The sequence below is a fragment of the Mus caroli genome, chromosome 6, assembly GCF_900094665.2.
Source record: "Mus caroli chromosome 6, CAROLI_EIJ_v1.1, whole genome shotgun sequence".
NCBI classification, from domain to species: Eukaryota; Metazoa; Chordata; class Mammalia; order Rodentia; family Muridae; genus Mus; species Mus caroli.
The window spans coordinates 147,041,230-147,052,999 of NC_034575.1; the positions used below are offsets into that span (position 1 = coordinate 147,041,230).

The following is an 11,770-nucleotide window of genomic DNA, read 5'->3' on the forward strand; positions in this document are numbered from 1 at the left end:
CCTGTCCTGGAACTCATTCTGTAGACCAGGCTGACCTCAAACTGCCTCTGCTCCCTAAAGGCATGTGCCACCACTGCCCAGCTCTAATTTCTTTTATACTGCTCAGGGTCCAAACTTTTGGAATGGTGCTGCATATAGTAGACTGAGTGGTCACAGTAACAGTTAACATAATGAAAGCAGTCTTACATTGACATGTCCACAGGGCATCCTAATCTAGACAGTTCTTCATTGAGACTAGTTGACCAATACAGCTAACCCTAGCACCCATTGAGCCATCTCCCTAGCTCTTGTGTTTTTGAGACAGGGCCTTGCTGTGCAGTCCACACTGGCCTGGAATTTATGACACACCTGCTTTAGCCTTCCTTCCAGGTGCTATGAATTCAAGCAGTTCCACTATACCCAGCTTATTTCTGATTTGGGCATAGCATAGTAGAGTCATTTAAGTAAAACAGTATTTGATAAACTTAAGCTTTTAGAAATTTTTATGAATGTTTAAAAATAACAAGAAAGTCTTGGGGGCCGGAGAGATGTCTCAGCGCTTAAGAGCACTGACTGCTCTTCCAGAGGTCCTGAGTTCAAATCCCAGCAATTACATGGTGGCTCACAAACATCTGTTAATGGGATCTGATGCTCTCTTCTGGTGCATCTGAAGACAGTGACAGTGTACTCATATAAATAAAATTAATTAATTAATTTAAAAAAAGTTGGCCTCCAAGATTTAAAAAAAAGAAGTCTCTCTCCAAAATAATGATTAAAATTTAAACAGGTGGAAGTGCTTACTGCCTCATTTAACCTTTAACCATTGTGCATTGAGAACATGTATCAAATTATATTATGCCCCTCAATATGTAAAATATACTTCAGTAGATAAATTTTAAGAAAATCCTATATTTTGGCTCCAAAAACCAATTTATGCTCTTAGTAATTTTCTATTGCTGTGTAGACAAGACACCATGACTAAGACAATTTAAGCAGTAGCTGAGAGCTTTTATCTTGGTCCATCAACATGAGGCATAGAGAGCTAACTTGGAACGGTGTGGCTTTAAAAACCACTTCTATTAATAATACCCCCATTTTTAAAACCTCAAAAGTCCATCCCCATTAACATCACCCCCAAAAAGCCACATTTCCTCATCCCATTCAAATAGTACCACCAAATGGTGGGAACTAAGTACTCATATATATGAGCCTACATTGAACCATTCTCATCCAAATCACTAAATGCTCCTATGAAATAACCAAAATATATAGGATGTAAGAGTGTTTACTATTTAACCAAGTAGACCCAAATTTAAGTTCCCAACACCCATGTAAGAGCCAGGAATGGACATTTCATATAGGCTAGCTGGCCAAAGAATTCCCAGATCCAGTGGTTTCTATTCTCCAACCTCTATCATGGGGTTACCTGTATAGCTGTTTTCAGTTGGTCATGGTTGAACATACTTTGTAATTACAGCACTTGAGAAGTAGAGAGGCAGGAGGATTACCTCAAGTTAATAGTCAGATAAGACAAAATAGTGAGACCCAGTCTCAAATCTGTTGGTATTTGGGGAGCTTTGTCCAGAACTGGAACAGTGGTAAAGTACTGATAACATTTTGTACTGTGTACACACACACACAAATACGCACACATAAAACATAGCAAAATGTTCTGCCAACGTTCTTGATTCTGCAGCCTTGAAGTCCAGAATTTTTGTGTATCTTAAAGTTTATCTTCAGGGTATGCTCCTTGCAGGTTCCTTTGGTTTGCCAGCAACTCTAGTGTGTCTTAACATAATCCACATGGTTTTAATGCCTTTTTCTCATATTCATATAACACTTGTGACAACAGGGAGTTTTCTTCCTGCCAACTTATTCTCTAGTGTTTTTTGTGTGTGTATACATTCTGGGTATCCTGCCCTCCCATCCAATCCTGTATCATCAAATTCTACTAGTTAAATGGCTCAGTTCCACAAGACAGTCCCAGTTCCCATTCCTGGGAGTCTTGCATTTCTGATGACAATTGTAAAATTAAGGGGTATCTTCCCCCCCCACCCCCAACACAGGGTTTCTCTGTATAGTCCTGGTTGTCCTGGAACTCACTCTGTAGACCAGGCTGGCCTCGAACTGAGAAATCCTCCTGCCTCTGCCTCCCAAGTGCTGGGATTAAAGGCGTGCGCCACCACTGCCCGGCAAGGGGTGTCTTATGACAGTCCTTTCCTTTTATACTCAATAAAACTGAAGGATGAGGTGGCTATGGCAAGCCTTTTTTTTTAATGGCTTAGGTGGGGTTTTCATTTCTAGTCAGAACACACTACCCTCTCAATACTACCTTGCATCACATCTCACTCAATAGTGGTGTTTGTAGAGTTAAGCTCTGCTGCTCTTTCTTTCTAAAGCTATGGGTGGGGTTGAAAGTTCTATCCTTTTGGTGCTGACTGCCTCCTGGGTGGTTCTTCCTCTTACCTCAGTAGTGTACACTCAGATATGTAAGCAAAAGAAGGTCTTGACAAAAGGAAGGAAAAGAAGGTGCTCCTGTCAGCCAGTGCATTGCAAGTGATGTAGTTTTGCACTAGGAATCAAATATGTTTTTCCTTTTTTGTCTTTATGACTAGGCTAGTACAGCCCCAGACAGCACAGGGTCCTGGAAGCGGGGCAGTGCTAGACAGACCTCTGGCTTCACTTCAAGAATGATTAGGTTTTCTTTTTCCACAGCTGTTCCTACAGCAGTTTAGCTATCTACTAAAGATAGAATTGAATGTAAGGCTTCTTTGCCCTGTTCTCTGAGTTCCTCTTCCATACTTCTCTAGTCTTGTGGTCTTGTTTGTGCTAGAGGATATTTCTACTTAGACATCATCTCATGCCTGCAGTGTTCTGAAGTCATGTAGTCACACTTTAGTCAGAGTTTGTGCTTAAGAAAGAAACTGCAGACCATCTGGACCCCCATAGTTTTAACTTTTTACTTTGAGATTGGGAGGGGGGTTCACTGAGTTGCCCAGGTAAGCTTCCTTAAACTTGCTGTCTGCCTGCTTTAGCTTCTTAATTATAGACATGTACAACCAGTGCTGTCTCAAGTACACTTCTTGGTATGTCAGGAGTGATATAGCCACAAGTAGAATGTTATGTAAGTAGATAACATTTTTAGTGAAATAAAATAAAATAACCTGCCTGTGTATGATAATGAAATACAAACAGTAGATTGAGTTTGGTACGATTCCATTTGTCTTAAAAGATGTTTTAGGCTGGGCAGTGGTGGCGCATGCCTTTAATCCCAGCACTTGGGAGGCAGAGGCAGCCGGATTTCTGAGTTCAAGGCCAATCCTGGTCTACAGAGTAAGTTCCAGGACAGCCAGGGCTACACAGAGAAACCCTGTCTTGGGGGGGGGGGTGTTTTAGATTTTGTTTGATTTTTTTTTTTTTTTCCAGATAGGGTCTCTCCACATTATCCAGACATTTTCACAATCTTGTTTAGCTTCTTCAGTAGCTGAGAGTAAGGTGGGAAGTTTTATTTATTAATTTTTGTTTATGCTTAGAAATTTTATGAGAAGATAGTATTGTGTACTTCAATATAATTATGTGTTGGGGATGTTCAGTAAGAAATTTTTATGTAAGCTTTGCTTTACAACTAGCATGGATTGCATGGACTAAAGAAATTATCAAAATAAGTGGAAACAGGTTAACATACCTAGTTAGTGTTAGAATGAATGTTTAGCATGCCTGAGACTCTAGTCCATCACCTACACCTCAAAAATAATAAAAGTAGAAAAGTACCACTTAAATGTAACGGAGTGATAGCATCTTTCTTCAGAGTGGATCTTTATCATTGATCTTGACATTTTTCTCAATTATTGTTGCAGCTCGCTATACTAATTCTCTTTCTAGATTAAGTGTACAGCTTATTAATTTGAGGTCCTTCTTTAGTTACCATAGACATGGTTTACTTCTATTTTTTTTTCCCCAAATTTTGTCTAGGCAGTGTGATTATTATAAGTTTGAAGCCAATCTGGTCTACAGAAGAAGTTCTAGGCCAGAAAGGTTGTCTGGGGGGCGGGGGAGGGGGGGGAGGTGGAGAGAAAAGTTTTTAATAAAAGATCTTTATTTGTATTTCTTGCAGATCTATGACATTCAAAACCACAGACTTTACAATACTGCTAAGTCAGATCAACTATGAATTGGAATACAAAACAAGAGAATGTTGCCAAACCCCCACCATATTCTAAAACCCAGTCATCTATCTTGCAGCATTTTTTAATGACTTCTACAACATCTCAAAGTTCTTTCAACTATTCTCCCCATAACCAAGAAGCATCTCAAAGTTCTTTCAACTATTCTCCCCATAACCAAGAAGCATGCATGTATTCTGGGAATTCAAATTCAGTTTCACAGCCACTTCTGAGTGGCAGAAATTATATAACTCCTCAGACTCAGATCTCTGTTTCTAATATGCCTAGCAGAACAATTGTGGCCTCGCAGTCTTCAATGGAAAGAGTTGTATCTACAAATGGTAAAGGACCACAACAACCAAACCACAATTTGCAAACAGTGTCTTCAGGAGTGATGCAGAATGTCTGGTTGCCTTCCCATACAGAAGCAACCATATCTCATAATCCCAACGGGGGGACTAATATGCCTTACGTGCATCCACCACAGAATCAGCTTGTCACATCAGATACCTATTCTGTGCAACTACAAATGACTCCTTTACATTCTGGAAAAGTACCTATGACACATCAAGGAAGTCAGGGACTTAATCACTTTATACCAGATCAGCTCGTTGACTGGACACAGTATACATCCAACGAACTTACTTATCCTGAATACAGGCCACCTCCAAAGCAATACTCCTACATACTGCCAGCTACTACATCATTACAAGTTAAAAATAATCAGCTCCCAACTTATACACAGAGCTTACAGTCAAAGCATTCTGTACCTTTGTCATCACATCAGTATGCTGCAGAAGCCAGCAAAAGACTCTCTGCCCTTCCTTACAGCTGTAGATATGGAAACCAACATGTGCAGAATGCTCAGCCTGGTTCTAAACACTTGCCTATGGAAGTTCCTCAGAGTTCAGAAGTGCACTCATCTGAAAAAAAGAAAGATACTTATAGAGGCTTTAAGCAGCAGTGGCAGAACCCTAATGAGAAAGTCAGCATTGGACAATTCTCTGAGGTGAAAATAAATACCAAGCAGCCTTACAGTGAATCTGTTAGACCTTCTGGGGATGGTGTTCAGGCACTTGTTCAAAATAATCAAGAAAAAAGAAAATATACCTACAATCCAAATACAAATCAAGTAATAGATACAAATGCCACAAAAGAAAAGCTGGCGAGGGATATTAAAACTCTAGTAGAAATCAAAAAGAAGTTTTCAGAACTTGCAAGAAAAATTAAAATTAATAAAAGTCTTTTGATGGCAGCTGGTTGTAGTAAAACAGCTAATACTTCTTATACTGAACCAATTCAGCATTCTGAATTTTCAGCAAAAGAAATGTCTGCTAAAAATGGCAATGACTGTTCCATGGAATTGCTAGCAACATGTCTTTCTCTTTGGAAAAACCAACCTTCAAAAACCACAGAAGAAAATGTTCCAAAACCTTTAGAAGAAAAACAGTGTAACACATCAAGAATCAGTACAACAGTAGTGGGCAGTTCCAATCCCACAAATGAAGTTCATGTTGAGAGTTTTTGTTCCGGTGCTGGAAATTCTCAGAAAATGAGCTCATCACAAACAGTATTGCCAGTTCTCACACCGAGCTGTGAGTCTTCCTGTGTAGCTGTTGGAAAAGGAACAGAGCTTCAGATTGCTGTGGTGTCGCCTTTAGTTCTTTTAGATACTAATACCTTACCTGGAAAAGAGTCAGTGCCTGAAGTTTTACCTGAAACACTGTATCCAGTTGTTAAGGAAGGTAGTGTTTGTAGCTTACAAACCCAACAGACAGAAGCTGTTGCTTTACCTTTTGATGTTATAGGAGCTGTAGCAGGTAATAACATATCAGCAGAGATTCCTCTGCCTGTTCATAAGGAAAAGCAGCACAAACCAATACAGGGTGATTCAGACATAGCTGATAGCAACTTAGGAAAACACTCTCCCCTGGGCACTGAAGTTCTGCCTAAGCCTATGGACAGCACCATTGTGAGTGGACCTATGTTACAAATTGAAAGTATCTGTTCTCTTGCAGAAGGGGATGTATCTTACAATTCCCAGATAGCTAAGATATTCAACTCTGTACAAACTGAGCCCCAGAAACCTTCACCTAATCAGGTAATTAATAGTCAACAAGAACAAGTATATGATACCACTGAAAATAAAGACTTTAGCTTACAGAAAGATAAGTGTGTACAGTGCACAGATGTTCCTCATGAGGTCCTTGAGCAGCCAGAGCCTCTGCAGCCTGAAGAGCCAGCATCTAGTGAGTATGTGGAAGCAAACAGAGAAGCCATAGAGGAAAGCAGTAGGGAGTACACTGGTAGAAAAGAAAGTACAGCTGCTATTCAGCAGGATCCTCACCCTCGGGAAACTGATATGTTCAATAAGTCAGACCATGGTCTTCCTGCAATAAATGAGATTAATGATGAAAGTGAACCTATCTCATACCTACATGACCAACTGTCAGAGCTTTTAAAAGAGTTCCCTTATGGCATTGAAACTTTTAACAGACATGAAGTGTCTTTGGACCAACAAAAGACACATAAAATCTTAGAAAATCAAACTGGTGGTAAAACTAGTAATATGTCTGGGGATAGCACAGACCAAATAAAAATTACAGTATTAAACTCTGAACAAATCAAAGAACTATTTCCTGAAGATGGTCAGCCCTGTGACAAGTTGGCAGAACCTGAGAATAAAGAAATTGTTGAGGAAGTAAAGAGCCCATCTGACTCACAGGTCCCTAGAGAAGAAAGTCATGACCTTGGAATGTTGGACCCAGAGAAAGACAAAATCCATTGCTGTGCCTTGGGTTGGCTCTCAATGGTTTATGAAGGCGTGCCACAGTGTCATTGCAGTTCCACAGAAAAGAAGGGGAAAGACCAGTGTTTGGACATCAACAGCAGCAAACAAGGAGAGCAGCCCTGCAATAGTGGAATCACTATTTTTGAAATTAACCCTGTTTCTGATAACTCAAAAACTCCTTTGACACAAGCAACTGAGGAAGGCCATTTTTCTGCAGTGCATGGTGAAAAGACCAAAGCATCTAAAACAAAAGACAGCAGGGAGGGACAGGAATTAGCCTGTCATTTTTCAGCTAAATGTTACAAAAAAGATAAAAAAGGTAATTTTAAAATAAGGCATGATAGCTCACTGAAAATGGAGCAAAAACTAAAAAATATTTCATCTAAACATGACATACCAAACCCCTCAAAAAGCAATAAGATAGCAGCCCCTGAAATACTTCACGTAACAACTTCTAACTCTGCTAAAAATATGCCATTTTCTAAACAAGCCTCTCAGGAAAGCCTACAGAGAAAACACACATCCCAAGACTTGGGTCCAGTAAAAGCACCTATAGAACTTTCGTCAAACACAGATCCGTGCAGGAGTAATACCTCTTCAGTACAGTCAGTATCACCAGAAAAGAAAAAACTAAAATTCAAAGCAGGTGGCTCCAGGTTGAAATATTTTGAAAAAAGAAAGACGGACCACGTGATTATTCCAGATGTAGAAGTAAAAAAGAAGAAATATGAAAAGCAAGAACAGAACAAAAATGCTGGAGACACACTCAAATTGTGCAGTATTCTTACAGAGTCAAATGAAAGAGCCAGTGTTCAAGAAAAGACTGTCCCAAGTCCTGAGTCCTCAGACCCAAAGGGTAGCTCCTCTAAGAGTACTAGAGTTATAACAGTGCAGGAATATTTACAACGGCAGAAAGACAAACATGTAACTGGGAATAATGCTTCCAGAAACCTCTGTGTAGAAAGTGTGTTATGTGACTCAGGGCACACGAAGATCAGTAAGCATTCTGCAGCAGTAAGCTGGAGAAAGTTAGTTGAGGGGCAGAGTATCAGTGCAGAGACCGCAAAAGAACTGGAACATAATTCTAGCAGCAATGGTAAAGACTTCAAGATCCAGCACTCTGAGGCGTCTAGAACACACAGTGTGTCAGATAATAATAAAGGAAAGTTTGATGGGAAGCAGCCTGACAAAATGTTTAATAAGACCAGAAAGAGTAATGAGTCCAACCAGATGCCTCTCCAGCTAAAAGAACAAAGGAAACAGTACCTGAATCGAGTTGCATTTAAATGCACAGAACGGGAAAGCATATGTCTCACCAAATTGGATAGTGCATCCAAGAAGCTTAGTACAGAGAAAAAGAGTGGGGAATATACACCCAAGACAAAAGACATAGACAAACCTAGTATGCTGGAGTTTAAATTATGTCCAGATGTGCTATTGAAGAATACAAGCACTGTTGACAAGCAGGATGATCCTGGTCCTGAGAAAGAGCAAGCACCTGTGCAAGGTCCAGTATAATTTTTTTCTCTCCCTTTTTTTCATGGAGGAATGGGGGAAGTTCCACATAGTTCAAACTGGTATTAAACCATCATCAAGGTTGGTTTAATTCTGGTCATTTTGTTTTCATCTCCCAAGTGTGTAAGCCACGTGCCCAACTATTGGATTACAGTAGAAGTGTAATCCTAGGAGTGACTGAGTAAATAGGGCAGTATTTTTTTTAATGTTTGTTGCTTTTTATTTTAAATTATAGTAAGTTAGTGCTGACAATATTTTCAACTTTAACATTTACTGAATACAAATATTTAGTCCCAAAGAGACTACACTATGAAAAGCATTTTATTTATTTATTTATTTTTGTGGTGAAAGTTTTAAAAGTATCAAGTGTACATTTATTTCAAGAAGTTTTGAGTCTTGATGTATTGGTGGTCAAACCACTGGTATTAGACCCTGAACCACAGCCAGAGTCTAGGTTTTAGTTTCCTTTTGTACTTGTAATTTCAAAGAGGCTCCTGTGTGAAACTTTGTTCCAAATATTGGAAGGTACTGTACTTGTTAATAGTGGGTCAGTTTGTTACTTTTGTTACTTTGACACTGAGGATGAAGTTATCCCCAAAGTTAAAAGGTAGCATCTATTTTACCTATTAAATAGAAGGCCTGAGAGCTGTATGTGCTTGGAACAAGTTAATCTCAAATTAGTCACAAAGGTCTAAATGGTGACTGGGCAGAGTAGCACATGTGGAATGCTGGTGGCAGAAGAATCTAGGGAATTTAAGTCCAGCTTTGGCTATAAGACTTTGTTTTAAAAACTAAAAACAATGAAACCAAAATAGCAATTATGAGTCATAGGTAGCATCTCTGTGAAAGGCAGAACTAAAGGGGTATATGGATGAGTAGTTGTGATCATAAGAGGTTGTGAAATTGTAGGTATTATAGCTAATACGTTGTATAATAAAACTCTAGATTGGAAAAATATGGGATTTTAGTTGAAGTTTTAATCTGGTATTTTTTTCCCCTCTGGTTATGTCTGTTGGGGTGAATAAAACTATAGCATAAATGGTATTTTTTGTGGAAGGTTATAGGTATAGAATACAAAAATAATTTTGTTTAAAATAGCTGATTTCAAGGCCAGGCAAGATGACACATACCAACACTTAGGAGGCAAAGGCAGGTGGATCTCTGTGTAGTTGAGACGAGCTTGGTTTACATCAAGAGATACATAATGGGATCCTGTCAACAACAAATAAAACTAAAACCAAAAAAGGTTGATTTCAGTAGGCATTTTGTATTAGGTTTTTAGAATCTGAGAACTTGGGTGTAAATAGAAATTTGGAATTGAGCAGGGGCAGTAGCTTCCTCTCTCATACCTGTAAATGCCCTGAGAAATGTTGATGATTCAGCCAAGAAAATGTTTTCTTAATGTGACAATTAAAAACTTCATTTTCTTATAAAATACACACACGGGGAAAATGATTTTCAAGCCCTTTAAAGTTTGAATTACCTATGGAATATAGGTATGGCATATCATCAGTATTATATACATTTAGGTGAGGTTTTGATTGTTTTCATTAAGCTAAAATGGAGGAGTAAAAGTTATATATCTGAAAACAAGTATTTAAACAGTTTCAGGAATAAAAAGTACAAAAGAAGACTGGTTAAAATGCATCCCTACAAGGACAAAGATGCCTGAATCAAGTCAAAGAGGTAAGCCATCATCTGTTTCCTTTTTTTGTTTTGTTTTTAAGTTGCTAGACTGTGTATGAATAACATGGGTATAATTACAATATTATCACAATGCACAGTTTTATTGATAATCATTTTTTAGTCATTTGGTTTGTTTTTGTTTTGTTTAGTTTTGTTTTTTTGTTTTGAGACAGGGTTTCTCTGTGTAGCTCTGGCTGTCCTGAAACTCACTCTGTAGACCAGGCTGGCCTTGAACTCAGAAATTCGCTTGCCTCTGTCTCCCAAGTGCTGACAGGTATTTTTTTCTGAAGGTAAAATAGCATTGTTTTCTCTGTCAGGATGGAGCAGGAAGCCAGGATCTAGTTCCTTTTAACAGGAAAATAATACTATCACACTGAATTAGGTAAGGGAGTTTTGAATCTTTTCCCTGAGTAGGGCTAGAATTAATGATTTTCTAAATCTGATCTGACCTCAATTCTGACATTGTATCAAGTGATATCTAAATAAGAATATTGTAATGATTAAACTCTTCACTAAGATCTGGGGCAAGCTGGATTGGCCTCCATTTAATTTTTTGCAGGCTCATTCATTCAGTTCCCTGAACAAGGTAGGCAAGTACATTCCCATTTGTCGTTTGGCTTATTACATTGCTAGAATAGGGACTTGGACCTGGACTCTTTCTTCAAAATTTATTGAGGATAATGGTGTAAGTATTTAAAGTACAGAAAGTTAGTTATCATGGTAGCTTTTATTCGTTTGTTGGAGATTAGGCTTAACAACTATCTGGTAGGCTAGCCTTGTACTCACCATGAACTGATCCTCTTGCCTCTACCTCCCACATATTGAAGGTTTATGTGCTGCTGGGAGTAGAGTCCAGGGCTCTGTGCATGCTAAACAAAAACTGTATTAACTGAATCCTCATTATCTGTTTAGCTAAAAGTGGAATGAATGTACTGTCTTTGGTTTGTGCATTGAGAATTAGAAGGTAGAACTGAGGAGTTGTGTCTGAAATTTTGCTTAGTTTAAAAGTGTTTCAGAGTCTTAAAATTGGAAACAAACAATTTTACTAGGAACAATGATATAATGTTTTTAGAAGATACTTAAATTTAAAAGATTTTTAATAAGTAGGTCTATGGGTCTGTGCACATGAGTGCCATTAAGGTGTAAGGTCCCCTGGGGCTGGATTTATAACAGTTTCGAGCCACCAACATGGGTGCTGGGATTACATCTTGTGTCCACTCCAAGAGGGATATGCACTCTTAATCACTGAGTCATCTCTCTCTAGCTCCAAATTTAACAAAGATGAGAATAGAGATTCAAATGTGTATAAGTAAGTATGTACAGATTGAGTCATAGAAATATCAAGATAATGCTTATATGAAAGAGTTTAGCTAGTGATGCTGTTTGATGCTTGTCAACCCTGTACTTGAGGGGATGAGGCAGGAGGATTACAGAGCCAGAGACTAACCTGGGTTATAGAATTTAGTACTATCTCAAGGAATAAAAGATGAGCTGGGATATAGCTCAGTAGGTTGAGTGCTTGCTTTGCATTCATGAGGCTCTGGGTTCACACTCAGTGCTGAAGGGATTAAAGTATAAATTCCAGTTTGGTTTTTCAGACTCCGTTTTTTTTTTTTTTTTTTTTTTTTTTTTTTTT

The 11,770-nt window shown here is 38.6% G+C and overlaps 1 protein-coding gene across 5 annotated transcripts in view; it reads left to right on the forward strand.

Annotated features, from left to right (window-relative positions):
• The window catches only part of Resf1 (retroelement silencing factor 1), a 27,105-nt gene that overhangs the window by 12,440 nt on the left and 2,895 nt on the right, over positions 1-11,770 (forward strand). For 4 of the 5 annotated variants that reach the window (XM_021165452.2, XM_021165453.2, XM_029478577.1 and 1 more), the window contains 2 exons: positions 4,094-8,440; positions 10,054-10,134. In XM_021165452.2, coding sequence (XP_021021111.1) covers positions 4,147-8,440; positions 10,054-10,134 — 4,375 coding nt within the window. In that variant the 5' untranslated portion in view covers positions 4,094-4,146. Of the gene's footprint in view, positions 1-3,405; positions 3,475-4,093; positions 8,441-10,053; positions 10,135-11,770 lie in introns of all 5 variants that reach the window. The other variant, XM_029478575.1, reaches the window with a different exon arrangement.